This window comes from Podarcis bocagei, assembly GCF_964188305.1.
Source record: "Podarcis bocagei genome assembly, chromosome: 14".
Classification (NCBI taxonomy): Eukaryota; Metazoa; Chordata; class Lepidosauria; order Squamata; family Lacertidae; genus Podarcis; species Podarcis bocagei.
In genome coordinates this window covers 42,039,985-42,065,252 of record NC_138139.1, presented here as the reverse complement: position 1 = coordinate 42,065,252, position 25,268 = coordinate 42,039,985, and the positions used below count along the sequence as shown (strand labels likewise).

The 25,268-nt window shown below is 42.0% G+C and overlaps 1 protein-coding gene across 5 annotated transcripts in view; it reads right to left on the bottom strand.

Annotated features, from left to right (window-relative positions):
• Positions 1-25,268, bottom strand: part of VPS35L (VPS35 endosomal protein sorting factor like) — an 84,570-nt gene that overhangs the window by 33,422 nt on the left and 25,880 nt on the right. For 4 of the 5 annotated variants that reach the window (XM_081169428.1, XM_081169425.1, XM_081169427.1 and 1 more), the window contains exons 10-22: positions 24,057-24,153; positions 22,559-22,606; positions 22,148-22,241; positions 21,333-21,410; positions 20,092-20,214; positions 16,788-16,834; positions 14,920-15,031; positions 13,616-13,732; positions 12,853-12,906; positions 11,591-11,671; positions 10,616-10,678; positions 9,928-10,013; positions 1,779-1,859 (exon numbers count right to left, since the gene is read on the bottom strand). In XM_081169428.1, the coding sequence (XP_081025554.1) occupies positions 1,779-1,859; positions 9,928-10,013; positions 10,616-10,678; positions 11,591-11,671; positions 12,853-12,906; positions 13,616-13,732; positions 14,920-15,031; positions 16,788-16,834; positions 20,092-20,214; positions 21,333-21,410; positions 22,148-22,241; positions 22,559-22,606; positions 24,057-24,153 (1,081 nt within the window). Of the gene's footprint in view, positions 1-1,778; positions 1,860-9,927; positions 10,014-10,615; positions 10,679-11,590; positions 11,672-12,852; positions 12,907-13,615; positions 13,733-14,919; positions 15,032-16,787; positions 16,835-20,091; positions 20,215-21,332; positions 21,411-22,147; positions 22,242-22,558; positions 22,607-24,056; positions 24,154-24,543; positions 24,611-25,268 lie in introns of those variants that run through there. The other variant, XM_081169429.1, reaches the window with a different exon arrangement.

Below are 25,268 nucleotides of genomic sequence, written 5' to 3'. Positions count from 1 at the left end.
GTGCTTATGAACAATTTCAACGACTGATAGTCCAGGGCAATTATGTTATTACTCCAGAACTTACTAATGATAGCAAGAATTATGTGGATTCAGCACTAAAAAGTTAGTTCCATTCCTGCAATTAAGGAGTAGATGACCAAGAAATAGAAATCAAAAGGTTGTTACTGTATGCCAAAGAAATAGGCTGCATATTGAGATCCCTTTAGTCCAAAAATCATGTTTTCTGTTTATAGGAACAAGATTTATAGACGTGGAAAATCATTTGTTTTTTAATGTGCTTTGTTTATTTATTTTAAAAAGTCAATTTCTGCCTTTATTAGATAAAAGGACTAAGGAAGCAAAGATGATGCCAGAAACAATTAAGATTTTGTTCTCAGCAACACCACCGACCTCCTGTATTGATCTCATCACAGTGTCACACAGCAGTTTTGAATCTGGTGGCACTGTAGAGTAGCAGGAAATGCAAGTTTCTTTTGCATCTCCCTTGCCCATAAGTCCCACATGTTTCCAGGTAGGACTGGGAATGTCCTTCAGCTTAGCTTAGCTCAGTAAAAAAAAGTCTCTTCTCTGAAAGCCCAAACATTTGCACATTTGCTATGATATGTAAACCAGGATCAGGGCAAATCCTGCAATTGTGACCAAATAATGGAAGGGAAATTAGCATGGCTGACATTTGAATGCAAATCTCTTAACTGGCACTTCTCAGGCTAATGCGGCTATCTCTGAAGTTTGCACTTCTTCTAGCGTTGTGAAACAGTTCAATAGTGCATGTGCATAAAAGCACAAAAATGCATGTATTCATGAAAATAATTTGCAAAAATCCACCACAGTAGAGAATAAATTGCTGACAAAAACAGGGATACCGTGGGAAATGCACACATAAATGCATGTGGGTTTTCGAGCAGGCCTTTAAATTCTTTTTGCAAAGCTGATGCAGATACGGAGGAAATGTGAACTTAAGATCAGAAGAATGAGAAACTCAGAGGAAGCAAGACCAAGATCCATAGATCTTGTGAGTAATCTTCCCTCCTTGCCTGGCATTAAAAGGCATCTATCAAAATGCGCCTCCCTCCTGCCCACTGAAGCAGGCAACCAGCTGAGCACAGAGACTGCCCAGGCACCACAAAGAAAGAAAATTCAGAAATGACATTTCTATATTTTCTTCCTGTAAGTTCATAGCATCCTTTTGGCACTAAGTATCAGGGGAGCAGCTTTTTGCTGGAAGAAGAGTACAAAGGAGTATCTAACAGGAGAGAGTACGCATTTCAAAATGGCAAAAAAAAAGCATTTTAATGTGTTCTGTTACTTACTTCTGATATTTGTTTGTTTTTAAAATACTTGTCGGGTATAAGCATACCATATCAATATTGTATTGTTCACTGGAGTTGCAAGTGCTTTTTGGAGAGGCACTTTAACTGACACCTGCATCTCACAAAAGCATGTCATTTTATTTATCCCTTTTGACACTCTTAACATTTATTCCCTGCAGCCTCTCTCTTGCTCCACCCACAACCCATTTGTTAAGAGGTGAAGTCACCAGCACATCCCAGATCATCTTCTCTTTGTTTTGCATTTAGAACCAAGCAACGTTTTAAGGAGCAAGCAGGCCAGTGCTGGTATTTTGTTTTCCTGCACACAGCCCTGAATAAAAGCAGCATATGGAAAAACAGTTCTCCAACCCAGAAGCCTTGGCCTCAGAACTGATCACAACAACAACAACAACCACAACCACCGTTTAAAATGAAATTCATTATAGGGAGACAGCGAAAAAACCTTACTTCACAGAATCGTGCATTGTCTTGCACACATGCAGAAGGGCATTGAGGATGACAGGGTCCTTGGTCGGCTCCAGTTGGTGCCTAAACAACACGTTCGGAAAAACAAGAAGGAAAAATATTATTAGCAGTAAGGTTGAAGCTGTGATCGTTTAACATGGGTTACGCAAAATCAGATTGGGGAAGGGGGAGGAAGCATGTACACTTAAGCCCCATCAGCACTGTGCAATTAAAAACAGCCATGGCTTTCCCCCAAAGAATCCTGGGAACTGTAGTTTGTTAAGGGTACTAAGAGTTGTTAGAAGACCCCTATTCTACTCACAGAGCTACGGTTCCCAAAGTGGTTTAACAATCAATCCTTCTTCCCAGGGAACTGTTAGCTCTGTGAGTGGAATAAGGTCTACTAACAACTCTTTGCACCCTTAGAAAACTACAGTTCCCAGGATGGGGGTGGGAAGCCACAACTGCTTGTAGTGGTATGATGCTGCTTTAAAATGCACAGTGCAGACAGGGCCTTACTTCTGAGTTATGTGTGAACAGCTCAGCACCTTGTGCTACTTACTGCTGTGGTGAAGTCATTGCAAAGTGATTCTAACACATACATTTTTATTGGGGGGGTATGGTGAATATTACTCTTGAAAAGGGCATTTAACAACTCGGAACCAGTTCAGAACAGTGAGCTTCCTTCTCGGGATAAACTGCTAGACCATGCCAGAAAAAAGAATGTAAGTGAAATGTTCCCCATGCAAAGCTGAAGTGACAAAAATAATCATGTGGTAATGTCAACCATGTCTTGCAAACTCTCCAAAACTACTTTAAGGACAATGACGTGGGCAACATAACAACCCCCATCCTCTGGGACACAATGAAAGTAGTCACCAGAGAAGCCTGCATAAAGGAGAGGTCATCCTTTAAAAAACACAACCTCCTCAAAAATTGGTAAATTAGAACAAGACATTACGACCCTCTCATCACATGTCAGGGAACTGACATCGGAGCCAGAGGCAAAGGGAAGGCTCTCAAGTGATGCTGGAGAGGCACCCAGCAGGGAGAGAGGCAGCTCAGCTGGGGAAGGAAATCAGCGCAACACCAGGGATAAAGGGGGGCAGATGGAGGAATCGGCGAGAGGGCTCCAGGACTCTTCGCTGGACACCAGCGGGGAGAGCACGGGTCCTCCGCTACCCACACCCTCCCTGCGCAGAAGACTTCCGCGCAGGGAGAGTAGGAGGAGACTGGGTGTCAAACAACTTTTATGCTGGAAAAGGTTTAAGAAACGCCCACTGACGGATTCTGCTAGCGACTGAGGCAGCCACGAAGTGAAGGACTGTCCAGACAGGAAAGGTTTAACAAGCCAACTTAGCCAGGAGTGGCGGTAACTTACGCACGAGCAACCCATATTCATTACATCACACTATAAACAAACAGGAGCCAAAAAAACTCCTTAAAACTCAAAGAACAAAAAAGAAGGGAAACTGACTCTCTAAAAATCAATAAAACAATGATTAACATCCTATACTCTAAACAATGCTTTTACGAATATGGAGGGAAGAACTCCAGACTATTAGCAAATAAATGCAGTTGGGGGGGCACTCAAAACAGAATACACTGTGTCACTAAAAAAAGACAGTAACATAACATCCTCCACACCAAAGAAATAACCTCAGAATTTGCTGAATTTTACGCCAATCTATACATCTCCCGCAACCCACCTGCACAGGAAATCAGAAGATTCCTAACAGGGCTGACCATGCCAACCGTAACTGCAGAGGAACAAGAATTCATGGACAGCCCTATCGCCCCAAAGGAAATAGAGGCAGTACTCAAAAACCTGAAACCACACAAAGCCCCAGGCCCAGATGGATATATGGCACTTTGACATGCAGCAACACACAGGAAGTTCTGCATCCAGTGCCTTCTGCTCCCTAGAAGCTGCAGGAACACTTAGCATGGTAATTAGCGGTTCTTTCCATCTACACGGATTATGCTTTCCTGCTGTGTAAAAGGTCTTGTCATAGAAAATAAGCATTCACTTGAAGTGCTCTTTGATTATAGGGCATTAAAAGCTCTATATACTCTATTTACTGCACAGCAAAGGTGTGACGAATGAACAAAAGAGCTCCGTAGCTCTCTCGCACAACTCCTGATCTGGGGGAACAAAAGTACAATGGAGCCACTGCCATACAAGAGTTTGCCTTAGGACTGGGGTCACCGTGGAGCAGACTTACCTGACGCTTTCAACCCCTTGATCTTAAAATGGTGGACTTGGACTCACTATGGGATCACAATCTGGGTCTAGCGTGGGTCACCACAGCACTACAACCACCAAACAAATACAGTGGTACCTCTGGTTAAGTACTTAATTCGTTCTGGAGGTCCGTTCTTAACCTGAAACTGTTCTTAACCTGAGGCACCACTTTAGCTAATGGGGCCTCCCACTGCCGCCGCGCCGCCGGAGCACAATTTCTGTTCTCATCCTGAAGCAAAGTTTTTAATCTGAGGTACTATTTCTGGGTTAGCGGAGTCTGTAACCTGAAGCGTATGTAACCTGAAGCATATGTAACCCAAGGTAACACTGTATACGGTTGTTGTTTTTTTAATGTATGCGGTAAAAATACATGTGTGGGCTAAAAGTGGGTCTAAAATACAGTTTGGGACTGCAACTTACCTACGGGACCGCCTCTCCTGGTATGCCCCACAGAGAAACTTACGGTCTTCAAATAAAAACATCTTGAAGGTCCCAGGCCACAGAGAAGTTAGGCTGGCCTCAACTAGAGCCAGGGCTTTTTCGGCCGTGGCTCCGATCTGGTGGAACACTCTGTCACAAGAGACCAGGGCCCTGCGGGACTTGACATCTTTCCGCAGGGCCTGCAAGACAGAGCTGTTCCACCAGGCCTTTGGCCAGGGGACAGCCTGACTCCCTCCCTTGGCAATCTTCGCGGAGCTCTGATGAATGTATTGCCAAAAATGCTGTTTTTGTTTCAGACCCTACAGATTGTGGACAGGGTGGAATGTTTTAGAAAGTGGCAGAGAGATATCTCTAAATTTGTCTGGCAGGGCAAAAAGCCCCGAATAAAATTCAAAATACTAACTGATGCTAAGGAGAGAGGGGGGTTTGCCCTGCCAGATTTGAGGTTATATTATGAGTCTGCAGCTTTCTGCTGGCTGAAAGATTGGCTTCTTCTTGAGAACACTGATGTCCTGGATCTGGAAGGGTTTAACAATGCTTTTGGATGGCATGCATATTTGTGGTACGACAAGGTAAAAATTCATAAGGCTTTTAAGAACCATATTGTCAGAAAGGCAGTGTTTAATGTCTGGATAAAATACAAAGACTTATTAGAGAACAAGACCCCAAGGTGGCTGTCACCAATGGAAGCCAAGGCTCAGAAAAGACTCAATATGGAGGCCGCATGGCCGAAATATTGGGAAATACTAGAAAAAGAAGGAGATACTTGGAGACTGCAGAGTTTTGAGAAATTAAAGGATAAAGTGCGAGATTGGTTACACTATGCTCAGATCAGGGAGGTCTTTAATTTGGATAAAAAAACAGGTTTCCAGGTGGAAAAATCGAAATTAGAAACAGAATTGTTAGAACCTAAGACCAAGGTACTTTCAAAAATGTATAACTTGCTGCTGAAATGGAACACTCAGGATGAAACGGTCAAATCAGCTATGATAAAATGGGCACAGGACATTGGGCATAATATTATGTTTGCTGACTGGGAAAAGTTACGGACCACCGGAGTGAGGTTCACGGCATGTAATGCCTTGAAAGAAAACATTATGAAAATGATATACAGGTGGTACATGACCCCAGTCAAGCTTGCAAAAATATATCACCTGCCCGACAACAAATGTTGGTAATGCAAAGGAACTGAAGAAACATTCTTTCACCTCTGGTGGACATGTCCAAGGGTTAAGGCTTTCTGGGAAATGATCTATAATGAACTAAAAAAGGTATTTAAGTATACCTTCCTTAAGAAACCAGAGGCCTTCCTTTTGGGCATTGTCGGCCAAGGGGTGTTAAAGAAGGATAGAACTTTCTTTATGTATGCAACAACAGCAGCAAGAATACTCATCGCAAAGCACTGGAAGACACAGGATTTGCCCACTCTGGAAGAATGGCAGACGCAACTGATAGACTACATGGAACTGGCTGAAATGACTGGCAGAATTCGAGACCTGGGAGAAGAGACGGTGGAAGAGGACTGGAAAAAATTTAAAGACTATTTACAAAAACATTATAAGCTGTATGAATGCTAAGAGAATGCATGATAGAAAACAACATGGCATCAGTAATTTAGTTGTAAGATGTATGAATAAGTGATGTTTAAGAAAATGATGAAATTTGAAGTAATATTATGTTTAAGTTAAGCAGTTCAGTATATGATAAAAATATTAAAAATTTGGGACATAATATTCGAGAACTATAAAAATAAGAATTGAAATAAGGTAATAAATTGCTGCTTATAATTATATGACTGAGAACGCAGGAAAGGGTGATGTGAGGAAGTCCAAAGATTATGAAAATATGATTTATGGATAATTGATTTTGTTGTATTTTTTTTTCTTTTTACTCTATGTTTATTCTTTAAATTCTTTCTGTTTTTATTGTTTTGTTGTTTGGTGAGGGTATTTTATATGTTTGGTGATTTGTTTTTTGTTTAAAATCTGCAATAAATATTTTATAAAAAAAAAAAATCTTCGCGGAGCTCTGGCCCAATGGTTGCCAGTGGCTTGAATTAATTAATTTTATAATGAATGATTTTAGAGTGTTGTTTGTCCTGTACTTTTGTACTGTTTTATTGTTGTTAGCCGCCCTGAGCCCGGCTTCGGCTGGGGAGGGCGGGATATAAATAATTTTTATTATTATTATTATTATCCAGACCAGATAAAAGAAACTACTTCTTCACACTATAGCAGCCTTCCTCAACCTCGTGCCCTCCAGATGGATAGCTCTGTTGGTTAGAGCATGCGCCTGATAACGCCAAATTTGCAGGTTTGATCCCCGTAAGGGACAACTACATATTCCTGCATTTCAGGGGATTGGACTATGATGATCCACAGGGTTCCTTCCAATTCTATGACTTAAGATGCTGTTTGCCTGCCCCGCCCCCCCAAAAACCCTTCCATGAGTAAAAAGGGAAAGTACACAACCCCAAGCTGTAGTCAAGATCTGGCCCTAATACATGAACCAAACCTAAGACAATCAATAATTAATCTGGAGTGAAAACAAGACAGAAGGATCAAAGGTAATAATAAATTCTGGAAGGTTTTGAAAGGGACAGCTAGTCTAAGGAAATTTTATGGAACACAAAAGGTAAATTAAGCAGTAACTGAGAAGGAAAACACAAACAGCAGACCAAGCACACTCAAATCCCACCGGGAGGAAAATTTCACCCCGGGGCAGGCACACACAGACAGCTGGCACACGGTCCACAAAAAAACAACACACAACAGGCCCGAGAGAGTAGAATCAGACAGACCATAAGCACAGCTCAAGGAGATGCCTTTTAAACAAAGGCAGGAAATGAGCTGGCGTTTCAAGGGGCGGGTTCTATAGTAGCTACCTTGGAATGCCATCATTTCCTGCTGCCGTGTACTAGGATGAAGACAACCTGCTTGGAGATGTCCTAGTGCCCCCTCGAGAACTTTGTTTTACTTAAATTCATTCAAGATACTGAATGCCATAACAAAACTGCCCATTCACTGAATTACAGAAGAAGAAAGAGGCAGCAAGGATGACAACAGCCCGATTCAGAGTGACCTTTTTATGCAGGGGAGGCTGCAGAAGAATGAAATGCCCTTGGATGGGTTAATAGCCTTGGCTCTCTTACTCCAGGCTGTCCAGCCCCAGCTGAAAGGAGGGAGGAAATTGGCTAAAAAAGAAAAAGACATCCAGGTTCTAAGAAAAAAGGAAACTGGATGAGGTCAACAGGCCCCCTATTGCATAAAAAGCCAGGTCTCAGCGGGAGATCAGTAGAGAACCTGAATGGGGGAGAAGAGAGAATTCAGCCTGGCTTAGATGACAGGCACCTCCTAGGAAGAAACACAGACTGCTCTATGAAATCCAGAGTTTGGCCAGTAGCTTATAAACAACTATGCAACAACCTAAGAGACTGATCCTGAGACCCAGTTTTGTTGGTCTTTTGGTTGAGATGCCCAAAATGAACCAACAATATAGCTCTAAAGACAAAGATGACGGAACTGCAAGCCAACGTTAAGATTAGGGAAAAAAGTGTTGCAAAGAATAAACTGTCACAACGGGGACAGGGAAGAGAAAATAGAACACAGACTAGATCAGTTGTTCTTGCTAAAATGTGCTTCTCGTACGGGTGTGGAGGGCACTTCCTGCCAGCACAGGCTAGTACTTTTATTTACAATAATTTATAATGCCAAGCCAATCAAAAGTGCATGTGAGAGTTTTATCATCCATCACTCCTGAACTGACACACTACCGCACAAATCAATGAGATACAACACTGCGCTCTTTATAATGGATTGAGGAAATTAAAACAAAAGCCTCCAGTTAACATTTCTGCGAAGTGTTTTCTCAAGACTCCGTTGTCACCACTTAACAACGTGAACCTGCAGTCTAAATATCACAAGGCGATAAAAAGGAAATTAAAGCCGCTTGAGAAAGAATGCATTCAGCACTGAAAAAGAAACTATTTTGATTTTGTTTTAATTTAAAGAAGTGCTGACTTTTCTGCAGTGGAGCCTGTAAGGCCCAGATGCTCATGTGTTTGCATCCTGCTATCACAGCGGCTGTCAGTGCAGCAGAGAAGCATATGGCAAAGTATCACCTTCAACCTATTCAAGCTGCTGCACAATGAGAACAAATCTAGCAGCAGAAAGGTTTCATCCTTTCAAAATGAATTAATAGATTAATATCCTTTTTAAAAACCAACTTGAAGAGGCATCACCAATTAACCAGGAAACAGGTTTTGTAAGAATATAAACAAGCAAAATCCACACAGAAATACTGCAATGCACTCTCCCTTCCTAAAAGGAGAGTCCCTCTTCCTCCCCACTGACATGCATTTCCCTTTTCTTTTCCAAATGACAGTCAACATTCCATGGCAAATGCACATGCTCATTCATAACTGGGCAGGGAGTAGGGTCTCCCTTGGGTTTTTTGGTTGGTTTCTATTTTCATACTTCCGAAAACCCTGGGATTCTCCCAAGCATGTTGGATACCTCTCCCGCTTGTTTCTAGGTGGAACCTGTTTTGGCTCCATTTCTGTTGGCGCTCACTGCCAGAGTTTGCTTTTGTAAGGAGTGACAAAGCCTCCAAGATGGCAGGCAGCCTCTGAAAAGGACCATTTCCCTCTTCACTTTCACAGACAGAGGTATGTCTCTTCTAAGATAGTTATCAGCTGCAATACATACCTGTACCATCTGAAAACTAGCAATATGGGGTTTCTTCTATTATTTAATCTGTGGCACTAATAAGCAGAAAATGCATCAAAGATTTTATTTTAGAAGCACTGGGGTCACACCCGTACCATACATTTAAAGCACATGAAACGCACGTGGCTTCCCCCAAAGAATCCTGGGAACTGCTAAGGGTGCTGGGAATTGTAGTTCTGTGAGGAGTAGGCCACAGTTCCCAAGAATCTCTGGAGGAAGCCATGTGCCTAAAATATGTGTTAAATGTGCTTTAGGTATGACCTAACTCTGAAGTGTCTGTATTTAACACAAAAGTACATACAGCTTGCCACACATACCTATTCAAGCAACGGGAAAACAGGAACCACCCTCCATAATTGCCTGAGTATCAGCTTTGCAGCAAATGTGCATTCAGACAACAGGGCCTTTCATTTCTGTCTGCCCTTCTAGATCTGTTTGTTCACATTCAAATGCACTGCTGCCTTGAATCCAGCATGTCTAACTGCAAAACATACTTTAAAACATAGCAAGACTACCCTAATGCAGTTCGTTTCATAATAAGCTATTTATATAAACATCAATAGGAATTATACTGTATTTAAATGGTCTTTTTAGACTAATCTTTAGTGTCAGCAGATATACATTTCCATTTCCAATGCCAAATGGACTGCAGACCAATTCACTCTGTTGCCCTTAACAACCCTTCAATAGATGGTCTAGAGTCTCTAGAGTGCACTTAATCAGAATACTTTATACTTACTTAATAAAAGCTTCCATGATGCACTTACAAACCTCCACTCTCACACTCTCTTTCTGGAACATATCCAAGAATGGTAAGAATTTCTCCTAAAAAGTCAACGGACATACCACCAAGTTTAGGTACTTACAGCTTGAGCTAGCCTATATTTGCAGAATACCTTGCTTCATCTTGGGGGGCATGCAACTATGGGTGGGAATAAGCGCCCTGGGAGTCCAGGCATACATGCTAACACTGAGCTACAGCCTCTGCCAGCTACAAAATGGCTGGGGAGCCGTAAGACATTGGGGACAAACAGGCAAGAGACAAGGTGTTGGACAGAAGGAGTCAGAACCGTTGTTTAAGGAAGTCATAAACTATTTTGAGAAGCCTTTGTGGCTGTGGAGCAGGATAGAAAAGCAAAACAAAGCCAATCTTGGTTTGGGTCTGGCTTTTGCCCATATGCCAGGCTCGTTGGGCTCTCCCAATGACTGCATAGTGAGAATGGGTTTGAGCAGATGACAAGAGTAATTTATAGCTAAGGGTGGGGAGGACAGGAAGACCCAGATCAGCCAAATTCCCATTATTCCAGTTCTGGCACAGCTTTCGCTCCTCTGCCTTCTAGCTCCCCTCAAATTCTTCTGGAATGACCGACAAGAGAAGATGGAGGTTTGTATGGATTTGTGGACCTAGTAGCTGTGTGGAAACTTACCAATGAAAAGAGAACGGCGAAGTCATGGAAATAGGCGATAACCTTCTGAATTATTGACTGGAGCTAAAGAGCAAGAAGCAGGAGAAAAAAGACACATACAGTAAAGAAAGTTCCTGTTTTGTCAAGTGTGGGGAACCTTTGGCTATCCAGATGTTGAACTGCAACTCTATTCAGCCCCAGTAAGTATGGCCAATGGTCAGGGGAGATGGGAATTGTAGGATAGATGGAGAGAGAGAGAGAGAGAGAGAGAGAGAGAGAGAGATCAGGCATGGCCAAACTTGGGACTACAACTCCCATCATCCCTAGCTAACAGGACCAGTGGTCAGGGATGATGGGAATTGTAGTCCCAAAAAAACCTGGAGGGCCAAGTTTGGCCATGCCTGAGATAGATAGATAGATGGATATCTGGAGAGCCAAAGGTTCCCCACAACAGCCTCATGCCAACTTTTACCCTTTCATTTAAATCCATGGGACTGTATCCACTGCTACTCAAAGACTCATTGAAATTAATGGATATGATGAACACAGGTTTGTAAGATTCCATTGGGTTTACTCTGAGTATAACTTAGTTGGATACATCCCACTGCTTCTTATTCAGTCTTTTATCAATCATGAACAATAAGCTTTCCTCTTCTTGCTGACATCATTTAAAACAATTGAAGAGTATCAACAGGTCTCCTACCTCTATATTTGCTCTGGGCTCAATTTAGCTCATTGGCCTTACATGGTTCACAGTTACCTATTAAATCAGATACACACCTTTCATTTACTTGCATCAAACATTAGCCAGAATTCTCAAATAACAGTCCTGCTCAAAGTTGAGACACTGAAATTAATGAATCTAAGTCAGACATTTCAAGTAACGCCAATGGCTCTCGTCTGAGCAGAACCAGCATTGGATACAACTCTCACTGTACATTTTAGTCTGAACAAAATTCTTTGTTTTCTTTTCTCATGGCTGCACTCTTCATTTACCTGGGGGTAGGCCTCTTCAAATGCCCGATCTGGAGTCATGTGTTTGATGACATCCGCCAAAACTGTATTGACCTCACGCTTCTGAAAAGGGCAAGTTAAATGCCATAAGGGAACAGTAGTGAAATAGTCATGAATTCAACTTATCAAAACCATACAAAACAAAGACTATTACATTACCAAGCTAAGCAACTAGAAGTCTTATTCCTACACTGCTAGTCCAAGTATTGGGATGCTTTTGGAATCCAGAGAAATTGTTGTTATTTAAGGTCAATGAGCTTGAATTAATTTGAGCTTTAATCATAATCCATAACACCAACAAAACACAGGTACACGGAGATAAGAGTTTGTTTGAGGGGACTCTGTGTGCTGCTGCAACGGTCTGCTAAAACTCTGCAGTCTATGTCTCCTGTTACTCAGGTATAAAAAGGGAAGGGCTGCGTAAGGTAGCATTACAGCATCATATGAAGTGGGACACTAAATGAGCACTTAGCACCACACTTAAGAATTATCTCGGTGTCCAGCAGCATGCTGTCATCATCACAAAGAGGAACTGGGCTACAGCCAAATGGCTAGATCATAAAGATCTAGAGAGAGTGCGCATGAATCTCTGACTCCAACACAATAAGGGCTCCACTGTGCGGCACTAAGTAAGAAAAAGATCCCTTTATCATAGAATCATAGACTTGTAGAGTTTGACCCTGAGGATCATCTAGTCCAACCTTCAATATAATAAACTTCAACATCTTATAATGCCAGAAGTTTCATAACACTCTCTTGTTAAATCACAGGAGTCTTAAGGAAGTGAAAGTTAAAACTACAGTCGTACCTCGGAAGTCGAATGCCTTGCGATTCAAACATTTTGGCTCCCGAATGCTGAAAACTGGTTTGTGAATGTTCTTTGGAACCCAAACGTCTGGTGTGGGTTCCACAGCTCCTGGTTGGCTGCAGGAGCTTCCTGCAGCCAACTGGAAACCACGCCTTGCTTTCTGAACGTTTCGGAAGTTGAATGGACTTCCGGAACAGATTCCGTTCAACTTCCGAGGTACGACTATACTCTCCTTATACAAGAAAGATATACAAATACTCTAAAAACAAAGTTACAGATAGGTAGCCGTGTTGGTCTGCCATAGTCAAAATAAAAAAAATTCCTTCCAGTAGCACCTTAAAGACCAACTAAGTTAGTTCTTGGTATGAGCTTTCGTGTGCATGCACACTTCTTCAGATAAGGACAAAAACATTTACATTCTTAAATCTACACATACCGTGAAGTGTCTACAGGTATATTCCACCCAGATTTCTGCACAGTTGATATAATCCTAAAAATCAATGAATGGACATTATCGTTTCAAAGCAGTATATCATATTGTATCGAGTTTTTAAGGCAAGCTCCACACCCCGTCCTAAACACACTACTACAATCACTCCCCAATGATACAATAATCAGCTTGCTGAATTCTTTTTTTTTAAAAAAAAAAACTTTAATGTAACTGAAATGTAGTCTTTATATTGCTCTGTTCTTGAAACAAATTATTGAAATACTAGAAGGAGAATCTGGCTAGTTCAGTGGTCCCCAAACATTTTTACTCAGGGACTGCTTGAAAATTGGGAGGTCCACTTTGCAATTTCCCTGCCTGTTGTAACAATTGTAATGCACTGTGCTTGTTGCTGTACAATTTATAATTGCATTTTTATTCCTTCTCTTATTTCTCACATTGTATTACAATTGAATTCCACAGAGTACAATATAATCTAGGATAAGTAACAAAATACAGCAAAGCAACAATAGCAACAGTCAATACTTATATTTCATAAACTGCTCCTACCATTCATAGTTCCTGCTCCCACTACTCTTCAGACACACCACAGACGACCGGAATAAAGCTCACAGACTACTGGTGGTCCATAGTTTGGGAGCTCCTGGGCCAGGTAATACTCCCACGATGGAACGTGCAGAGCTTACAAAATATTTATTACAACAGTACATGGCTACAGCTGTGCCCAACTCATATCCTACCAACAACCCACCTGTGGGCTCTTTAACTTTGTGATAACCTTCCAGGCTTCATTTAAGATCTGAAGTCTATCTCCTTCTGGAGGGTCAGCTAAGGCCAAGTTTCTCCCCAAAGAACGAAAGAGAAGGTGCTGTGAAAATATGAGAGTGTCCGTTCAACCATATCTGTTAGTTCAGGGATGATGCACCCAATGTGATCCCTGAGGACTGGGGATGATGGGAGCTGGAATTCAACAACATCTGGAGGACCACTGGTGCCACCCACATCCACACATTAGGGATTTCCATTCAATTTAACCGTAGCACAGCTTGCTATAAAATGATTTTGGGGTGCGGAAGAGAAAGACATAGGGGAAACGAGATCATCCCCAGTGCCTGAGGTTACAGGAATCTAAAACTGAAATCCTATGGTTGGATCCAGCCACTTAGTTGAACTTAGCCACGGCTGACTGGTCGCACTGAAATAAATGGGACAAAACTTAGCCTATGAGATTTTTAAAAAATTAATTCTGCATCAAAGGCAATTCTTCTGCATCAAAGCCAAACCCTCCCCCCAGTTCCTTCTTTTTTTAGATGAAGCATTGTTTTAGATTAAGCATTTTTTAGGAGAGGAATTCCTCCTGTTTGAGCAGGAAGTGGAGGTACCTCTTCTAAGATGGCATTTGCCACCTGCAGATTTTATTATCTGCTGTACAATTACCGTATTTTTCGCTCTATAACACGCACCCGACCATAACACGCACGTAGTTTTTAGAAGAGGAAAATCTGTAGGCATGCCACCCGTAGGCATTCCCTCCATAACACGCACAGACATTTCCCCTTACTTTCTAGGAGGAAAAAAGTGAGTGTTATGGTGCAAAAAATACGGTAATCAGAAACAGTATTTTAGTTGCTCAAGATATGTTTGAATCTACAAACTGACTAAAATATTACATCTCTTCTGCAAATCAGTTAGCTCCCAAGACAAAAGACAGCCACTGGCAAAAGAAAAGGGGTGTTAAACACATGTATGATCCAAATAAGTGCTCTTTGCACTTATGTGACCTCCTTGCACTATTGCCTAGATGAGGGGCAAGGAAATCTGTGCTCCCCTCATCAACCACAACAAATATGGGCAACTTTCAGAAATTATTAGATGATCTGGAGGACCACAGACTCGGACCTCATGGCCAAACGACACCATTTCCATGATATCTGGCAGCAATTAAGTGTCATACAAAAATATTTATCTATTGCAAAGTTATCCCGGCAACTATAAAGCATGACACTGACGTAAGCGGAGAAGATGCACAGCAAGAGGGGAGGGGAGGAACGTTACCTTGGGGAAGCCAGATTCGTCACACTCCTTAATCATGCCAATAAAATCCATAGACCTGGCAGCAATAAATTCGGCTCTGAAGGCGGACATGACTGAATTCAACAGCAAGGCACTAGAAGAAACATCCAGATTAAGACAAGATATAAAAGGAAACGAAAAGGACTTTAATTTTATTCTTTACATTAGGGCACACCTAGACTAGCAGGACTGTTGCACAAATCAACCAATAATTGCACAAAGAGAATTCACTGCATCCTATGACTGTTATTTCCCTCCCATGCATAAAAGCAGTAAAGATTGGGGGGAAAGTAGGAACAAAGATTTAATCTATCATCACAGATTGGGGGGAAAGTAGGGATAAAAACACTTCCACAATAGATCTTAGCAGAAGTCTTGTTCTGTTGCCTCCTTTCCAGATACTGCCTTGCCTCTTCCACTTCATGATCCGAGTTGGCTACTTTTTATTTTTAAAAAATCTATGTCACTGTGGCCACAGACACTTTGCTAGTTCCTTTTCAGAGAACGTTAAACCTGGCTGGCGGGCAGTGGGTCCTGAGTTTCCTGTCCCTTTCCGCTCCTTTTCTTTAAATGAAAAGTGCTTGTATTAGGGGTTTCATTTGGTTTTTAAGACATTGTATACAGAGCAGTTGGGTGCCGTCATGACCTCTGACTCGGGCAACTATCCAGACACAGAGATGGAAGCTGATGAGATACCAGCTAAGGAGCTGAAACGAGTTCAAGGCTCTGAGCTGTTTGCTGGAGATCTGGACACCACTGTTAGGTGCCAGGTGAACACGTTCCTATTCACCTATGCATTTTGCCCTTAACTGGTGCTCGTCTTTTGGGTGGGGATGGAACATGTCCTTGTTATGCTATAGCAGGATGAGCCCTTCTCGTTAATATTTTTTATCTTCTGATGCATTTAAGATTCAGTACTGTATGCTTTTTTTAAAATAATAATGGCCTGTTGTTTTGAGACATCCTCCCCCCAGTAAGGGACAAGTGAATGTAACAAATGAATAAATAAGCGCCCACTAAAGGAGATCTGAGGAAGGTGTTTTGTGAGCTTCTGCCCATCAGAGTAGGCACGGCTGGGAAAGACTGACAAATGGAGTAACACAAAGGCACCTTTGTAACGTTCACAAATGTTCACAAAAGGCGAATCCTTCAAAAGGTCCCAGCTGACGGAGGTTGACCACAGAGTTTGTTGACTGGTGTGTGTGTGTGTGTGTGTGTGTGTGTGTGTGTAAATTTGCTTATTTGGGTTTTTCAAATTAAAATTTTACAATAACGTATCAACAAGGAATCTTCTGGACTTCTCTCCTCCCTTTTGTGGGTCCTATTGCCAGTCCTTTTCTAATGAATATTTTATAATAATCCAAATCTTTTGCATCTCCATTATGTCCAAAATTCACTATTAAACTACAAGTGTTATTCCAATCCCACTAACATTTTTAGCTGTTTACAATGGTTATTAAGATAGATTAGAAATTTTCCCCATTCCTTATTAAAATTCTGGTCCTCTTGATTTCTGATTCTTCGGGTCATTTTTGCCATTTCAACATAGTCCATCAACTTGATCTGCCATGGCAGGTTTTTATATAAACACATCCACACTTTTCTCCGCATAGAGGACTTCCCTAACCCCACCACAGGACTCAACAGCAACATCCAGCTACCAATGGAAAAAGAAAAAGGAATGTTTTGAATAAACTTGTCCCGCCTCCAATGTGGGACAAGGAGCAAGTCTTCCCCCCTCTCCACTGGGCTTCAGAATGAAGCCCCTTCCAGTAGGACTCCTGTAGATTTAAGTAAGGATCAGGACCCTTCAGAGTTCCCCAAAAAAGCCTTGCAAGCACACTACTTACTTGTTGCCTAGCTTCTTACACCTTTCCATCATTTCCGTCAGCAAAACCTACCAAAGATAAGTTCATGAGAATGAAAAAAATAAGCACCCAACCAAAACAGTCATTATCAGAACATAAAAAAAACCAACTCAACCATATCTTTCATTACCAAAACTTCAAATGACACAGACATATCCAATTGTGACCCTGCAATGGGAAAGTGAAGGAGGTGCAGTTCGCCAATATTTCCTTTGTGGGAGATTCTGCTTCCAAATCTCTCAGCCATTTTGTTTTTGAACATGAAGCAAGTAAGCATATTTGCTCCAGGTCAGATCAGATGATAGCACTACCTCTATACGGGTGTTACCCTGGACCACTGCCATCTAAGTTAGTGGGCACCATTAGGCCTTTGACTATTGAACAAAAACTCTGAAGAGGGAAACTACATTCAATCTGGCTGACCAGATGAACATACACAGACTTCTAATAAGCAGCCCAACATGATGAGGATCCCTGGCTGTGTGGAAGAACCTATAAGAGTTCAGCTGCACAGGTCCCGGGTCCAGATAGCATCATTTTGTGGTCTGCATTGGTGACCCTTTACTACTTAACAGACTCAAGGAACTCTCTCAAACCTATGACATTTTAATCCAAAGCATGACTCTTAAGAGAATTTTCCTGATTTTTAGGAGGACAGAGACGAAATCAATTATTTGGCTCCACCTATCATTGCTCCAGGGAGACGCGGGTGGCGCTGTGGGTTAAACCACAGAGCCTAGGACTTGCCGATCAGAAGGTCAGCGGTTCGAATCCCCGCAACGGGCTAAGCTCCCGTTGCTCGGTCCCTGCTCCTGCCAACCTAGAAGTTTGAAAGCACGTCAAAGTGCAAGTAGATAAATAGGTACCGCTCCAGCGGGAAGGTAAATGGCGTTTCCGTGTGCTGCTCTGGTTCGCCATAAGCTGCTTAGTCATGCTGGCCACATAACCCAGAAGCTGTACGCCGGCTCCCTCGGCCACTAAAGCGAGATGAGCGCCGCAACCCCAGAGTCGGCCACGACTGGACCTAATGGTCAGGGGTCCCTTTACCTTTATCATTGCTCCATCCTTGTCTATTATTGCCTCTGGCTCCACCTAGTGTTGGTCTCCTTGCCTTCCATCCTCCACCCGCCCCACCATATCAATGGACAGCAGCCACCCACCCTGCTGACATACACCAGTGTCAGGCAGCTTCCCATGTTCCTAAATCACAGCTCTCACTGACTACCCATCCAGAAACTGATTTCATTCTGGCACACATAGTTACCCTACCCCTCTCATTAGCTAAAGGGCATCTGCCTTCCAAAAGACAGAGGACAGAGATTTCCAGTTGTCCGCTCCCATTCAGGGAACATCAAATCGATCACCCCTTGCTATCAGCTTAACAAAAGGATGGTCTCCCATTAGCCATGGTCCTATTCTTTTGCAGTGGGAAGAAGAAGAAAACAGGTTTCTTTGCAAAGCATCTGATTTAAGGCGGGAGAGAGATGTGGTGAAAAAACAAAGAGGCAAAGTCTATGTCTGTGAAAGATTTCGTATTTCCACATGGCTGCATTGCCACTGGCTTGTTGTTTTTTAACGTTGGCACATGGTATAATACCTCGCGAGGAATTGAATTCTTGCTGAAGACTGTTTTGAGAAAAGTTATAACCGTTATGCTGATAGGAGTTTAAAAATAAAAGGAAGTGTAATTTGCATGACCAAGGTGAGAAAGTAGTGTGAAGAACAACACTGGCAAGATCAAAAAGTAGGATAACAAGTTTCCTTGGTTTCTGCCAGGGAACATGCTGAGCTGTAAAAAAAAAAAAAAAATCAACACAAATGATGCATTATGACTACTGGTTTAGTAGAGGTTCTGTGTTAAGATTATCAAGCTGAAATCCTGCACTGACTGGCAGCAACTCTACAGGATTTCGGATTGGGGACATTCCCAGCCCTACGTGGAGATGCCGGGACTTTCTGAATGCAGATGCTCGACCACTGAGCCAGGGCCCTTCCACTAATACGTACGCTGTTGTAAGAATGTTGGTTTATTTCTGTAGGTGCTTATGTTCCAATCCTGAGCACACTACTTTCCGCTGAAATCAATGAGATTAAGGTCACATCCATACCATATATTTAAAGTATAATTCTACCACTTTTAACAGTTGTGGCTTCCCTCAAAAGAATCCTGGCACAGTAGTCTGTTAAGGGTTTTCACCTCACAGAGCTATAATTCCCAGCACCCTTAATAAACTACAGTTCCCAGGATTGTCCGTGACTGTATAAGAGGGTTGGTTTTTTTACCTGTATGATGTGGATGTAACCTTTGTCCAAATCCTCTTTTAACGCTGGTAGGCAAGCAGGGGAAAGGAGAGTCTATAAATATATATCATCCTGCAAGCTGGATGCAAATTTTGTGTGGATGCCTATTGGACAACTAGAGAGTTTATATTAATTTATATATTTAACTGATGTTTACTGCATCCTTAATGTTTGCTGACTGGGGTATTGTTATTATTATTATTATTATTATTATTATTATTATTATTATTATTACTACAGTATTATTATAATATTTATTTTGCATTCATGGGTGTTTGTATGTTTCCATTTTTCTTTGTCAAATTTGCAAATTTGGCACAGGAAGGATTGGTCAAACATCCTTCAGTTCAGAAGTCTATGGTCTGTCTTTGCTAAATTGACAGTAACTAGATCATCCAGGTCAGGCCACTGATTTGTGGGAACAGAAACTATTTTGCAGAGCAGCAGCCTCAAATTCTAGAAATGCATCAGAAATTTAGAGGCTACAAATTTTCCATTGACATTTATAAGCCTTGTTGTCAAAGCTGGCACTTATCTTGCACTCATGTGCGGAACTATCACATTCAGCCTCCAGGTGCTTTGAAATAATTCTTCAAAGACCTCTCACTTTAAAAACAATTCCACAAAATCATGTGCCTCTTAAGCCACATTTCAATTTTACATTTAGTGGCTCTTTCTAATCAACAACAGCATTAACAAAGCTTTGCCTGCACATTCATGGGTGGTAGATGGTAGCTAGCTTTAAGAACAGAACAAGCCAGATCAATACATATTATTCACAGCACTAGAACTCTACCTGCTAATGGTGCCACCTCTGTAACCTGTAAACTTCACTGATTTAGTTCCACTTTCTTGGACTGACACGGAAGAAGCAACAGATTCAGATATCAGAGCGTTTTCCATTTATACAAAGTTCAAATGCAGTACTAGGCCTCTGTTCTGGTTAAACGTTAAAATCTTTCCACAGTCAAAGCGAGATCTTTACCTCTGCAGCCCGGTAAGAGATGCACTGTAGAATCCAATCTATTGCAGGAGAATAAAGGGTTAGATATAATGGGATCTCTACACACTGCACCACCAACTGATTCTGAACTGTATCCCCATGAATCTGTTAAAAATATAAAAGATAAATCATGATGGGGATAGGAAGAAATAATACTGTGCATTCATTAAGGAGTCAAAACATTCAACACTGACTTCAAGGAAAATTGTAGAACCCCAGGATTGCATCCAATGATGGGATTGTTTTAACAGAAATTGCTTTCACTTGTGCATGTTGGGACGCCTGATTTTTACCTATACGCACACACACCCCTGCCACTGAAGGAGCATCTCCACCCCCAGCGTTCAACTCGGACACTGAGGTCCAGCTCAGAGGGTCTTCTGGCAGTTCCCTCACTGCTAGAAGCGACATTACAGGGAACCAGGCAGAGGGCCTTCTCAGTAGTGGCGCCCACCCTGTGGAATGCCCTCCCATCAGATTTCAAGGAAATAAACAACTATCTGACTTTTATAAGACATCTGAAGGCAGCCCTGTTTAGGGAAGTTTTTAATGTTTGATATTTTATTGGGTTTTTAATATTCTGTTGGGAGCCACCCAGAGTGGCTGGGGCAACCCAGCCAGATGGGCAGGGTAGAAATAAATTGTTGTTGTTGTTGTTGTTGTTAGCTACTACAGCCACCTGCACCATAACCCATTCTAACCCAGGGTTTGGGCTGGCTTAAGGGGAAGGGAATTAGTGGAAATTAGCAGAAACGCTTTCTGAATGGGGAATATCTGAAAACCAAACAGCTATGAGAACTCCCAGATCACACAATACTAGATTACTTGCTCCTCAATCCCCTACCCAGCTGCTTTCACCAAATTACACCCACCTGTCCCACACCTGATGTCCTATGTGAAAACAGGTGTGGGTAGGTAACAATGCTGCCACAAGGGAACTACTGGGAGCTGAAAGTGCATTTCCTGATTGTTCCTTCACACGCAGGGTTCTTGAAGAGGCTCAGTGAATCCTTTTCAAGTTGTCAACTGATGTCAAAATGATGTCATGTGAGTGACGTCATGTGACTGACAAGAGGGCAGCCCTGTCCGTCTGTTAAAGCTGGCCCACAGCAGGGTGGGGGAAGCAAGGTTCCAGCTTGCAAGCCGTATCCTGTCCACATCTGGGCTAAGTGAGCAAACGCACACGAAAAACACTCCCAATGTTTACAGAATCTCTTACTTACTTGCTTAAAAGTCAGGAGGAAGTCAAAAAAGTTCTTGTTGAGGTTCTCTTTCAGATGAGGAGCTACTTCCATCCCAACCTACATTCAAAGAGCCACATAAATTAAGCCTAGTCTTTGTCTCTTCCACTGCAACACAATCATGTATATTCATATACCTATTGCAAGATTTGGGTGGGGGGATCCACTTAAAAATGGCACACAAGGAAAATTAGATGAGTATTCAGACAAGGAAGTAATCATATGGTGCAAGGTGAGTGCACTGTAAGAAAGCGGAAGAATGCAATATATAGCCAGTGTAATATTTCCTAGAAATAGGAAGTTGGCTATTTCCTAGTCTACAGAAAACTGCAACAAAACTGGTTGGTCTGGAGGCATTCTGCTGAGTCTGCCAGATTACCTAAGATCAACCCTCCAAGGTCCTCTCTAGTCTGCCAATAAGAGATACTAGGTCGATTGGTATTATGGACAGGGCCTTTTCAGTGGTGACCCCATATCAATGGACTATTCTCCCCCAGGAAGAATGAATGGTCCCATCTTTCAAAAGGACTCACAATACCTTTTTATTTCAAACCTGCTTTTTCTTAATTATTGTATCTTAATGAAATTTTAATGCTCAATTTAAGGGATATAATGTGCACTTTAAACATTATAATTGTTTGCATAGTGTCATACTTAATTGTTCAGTTATTTTGCATGCTACTTTATGAGGGCGGTTTATAAATATTTTAAGAACTAAAGCAAACAAATGACACCAACTAGTCGAATCAACATTTCACGGAACCAACAAAACTGCATTTTAAAGAAGAAAATCTTACTCTGCAGAGATACGCTCTAGCATAGACAGCAACCAAAGGATCTCCTATTCCTCGGATCATGGAGGTCAGCCGTGGGAGACATTCAGAAATTCCTCTGTAAAGAAGATTTGAGAAAGTAGGGGGTTTTTATGATTGGCAAACCATTTTTGAAATAGAGATAGCTTAGAACAGCAGCTTGCATTATGGCTTGGGCATCCTGTGTTGAAAGGGCAGGGAGGGGGAGAAGGAGTCAGAAATCCCACCAGACATGCCCAAGGCCAACATCCGACATATCCCAGGAATCTTTTTTCTACTTTTAATTCAAAAGACACCACCAGTGTTCAATCAAGTCATTGGTAGAAGCTAGAAAAATCTCTGGGTATAATTAATTTCCATACCCCCCCTACATTTATCAAATATTATTAGCCTTACGTTTTGGAAAGAAATTTGTTGCACTTCAGTATTGCTGCTTCCACATAGCTGGAATAAAGTGTCAAGGGGGGAAAGTTCAAAACAGTAAAGTCATTGGGATTATCCAAGGCACAGAGACCCTGTGTAAAACTAAACCATGGTTTAACATAGGCAAACTTCAGAGAGCTTTGAACTCCCCTTTCCTCCTCTACTGTGATGGACAGAGAAGAACAAAGATTCTGCTTTCACTTTTTATGAACTTCAGTTTAGTGTTGCGTTGCCTCTGTATTATAACAGTGATTCGTCTTAATTATAGCTTGCTTCGACAAATCAGCTTCTTAAAACTATGGTTTGAAGTTAGCTTGTTTCAATCAATCATAGTTAAATTTGGCCACAGGTTCAGGTGACACATTATCTATTATCTAGGGAAATAATGTCTTAGGAGCTACAGTACAACTAACACCTGATGTTTCTTTCATTGACTGCAGACCTATATTCATTCTCTTTGATTAATAAACTTACATTTTTTTGCAGTATTATGAGCCAAGGGAATTCTGAATAACCTATACCTGTCTCACTGATATTGCTACCTTGGTTCTCTCAGCCGGACTACAATGCCATATGCTGGTCACAGAATCACAGAATTGTACTGTTGGAAGGTTTCCCCAAGGGCCATTTAATCCAACCCCCCTGCAGTGCAGGAATCCTGCCCACAGCCCATAGCTGTCAACCATCCCTTATTTGGTGGGAAACTCCCTTATCCCAGCGCGGTGTCCCGCTGCTGTCCCTTATTGATGATGTCCCTTAAATTTCCAGACCAATGCATTCTGGGTATGGAGGTCTGCAGAGGGCATGTGCCACTGCCATGGCTGAGAGAGGCTGACCTTGGGCCGGTCACTCTGTGAGCTTTGTGGCTGAGGAGGGATTTGAAGCTAGGTCTCCTCAGCTTAGCCCAACTCTCTAACCACTACTTCAAATCAGCTCCCGGGGCCGTACCCAATGCCATTCCTACTCGAGAGTAGACCTGCTGAAATGAATAGGCATGATTCCCCCAGCTCTGCTAATTTCATTGGATCTAGTTTGAGTAGAATTTAAGTTGGCTCAGTCTTTTCGACTTACTTTTACTTCAAACTAAAGAGTAGAAATCGCACACAACGGCTTAAGAAAGTCACTGATAATAATCATATCATTCTCGTGGGATAAGGAGCTCGCTATTTCTTATGTAAGTTATATGTGACACGTAAATTTTAAACTTGCTTTCTTGTTGAAAAGATAACCACCACATTTTTTTTAAAAAAGTATGCCTTAGCCATAGGCAAAATCTAGTCTCCATTTCAACCCTCAACTGTGAACTCTGCTGGCACCCTGGACAATACCTACAAGGGGTCTTTTGATACTCCTTTTCTTTTTTTCTATGTGGAGAAACCTAAGGCAACACTGTGATTTATTTTTTAAAGAAATTCAAGCATAAACCAGATAACGTTTTCATCATCTTAAAGTCTCCTTCGGAAAAGGATACAATCTGGGAATGAGCTCTCGAATGGAAGCAATCTTGAAGAACCAGTTTAAACAGGTTTCTTTGGCAGTATCAACCACACTTTCAGGAGTAAAATTATCTGATAAAACAAGACAAAAAGAAGATTAAAAACTAAGAACCTGCTTCCTTATTACGTTTCTGAATAAAATTAGCAGTGATTTAATTCGCATAGTTCAGGGGCGGGGGGAATGGCACTCAAGAGTACTGATTAGAAAAATCACACACCAGAAGAGCCCTGTTGGAACCGAGGGAAGGCCTATTTTTTGTCTCTAAGGGCCAAAAGCAGGCTATGAATGCAACAACGAACAGTCCAATCAAATTATTTCAGGTCATCTGGACAACTGTCTGCCATATAGAGCTGGGCAGTAGTGGAGAACCTCTGTGGTTGATGAGCTGCGTTAGACCTGGTACAGATCCCAAATTGACCCACCAGGCCTCTCCCCACAAACCACGGCCACCTGCCACACACCTGACGTCACATGTGCAGATGTGGCTACAAAGGAACATCCAGGCTTTGCCATTGATGGAGAGCCCCACTGGTGCTGGGAGTGTGCTTTTAAAGCGGCTTGCTTTAATCTCCAACCAAGCTCCATTTTGAAAGAAGCCATTAGAATCCAAGTCACCTCCTGCAAGCAGAGCATTTTCCTCTTGCAAACAGACTTCGAAAGGGCTTCCTGTGATCAGCTTCCAGCACCAATCAGCTGATTCAAAATTCCCTTCAGCTGAACTAGGGGTTCAACTTCTTTTTTAATTAACTGAGAATAACATTTACGTGTACCACCAACAACACCAACAAAGCATCATAAACGCAAGATGATAATTCCTCAGACGTTTGAATCGTTCATTATTATTTTTCAAAACTGTTGCATACTGGGCCGGAAATACTCCTCTGCTGTCCTGTATGAAAAATAATTCTGCAAAAAAAGATAGTGACTGGTCTAAAGTCACCCAGTGAGCTTTGTGGATGAATGAGCCCAGGTCTCCCATGCTCTATAAGTCCTTTAAAAACAAGAGGTGGGTGGGTGGGTGTTTAGGATCTAGCCCATTGTACAATAGGTGACATTTGTATTTGCTGCTCCACCCACTACTGCTTCTGACCCTGCCAACCCCTGGCATGCGGCCCCCAATAAGGCATGCGGCCCTTGGCCCCCAAAAGGTTCCCCAATCCTGAGGTACATAGTGATATACAAAGAA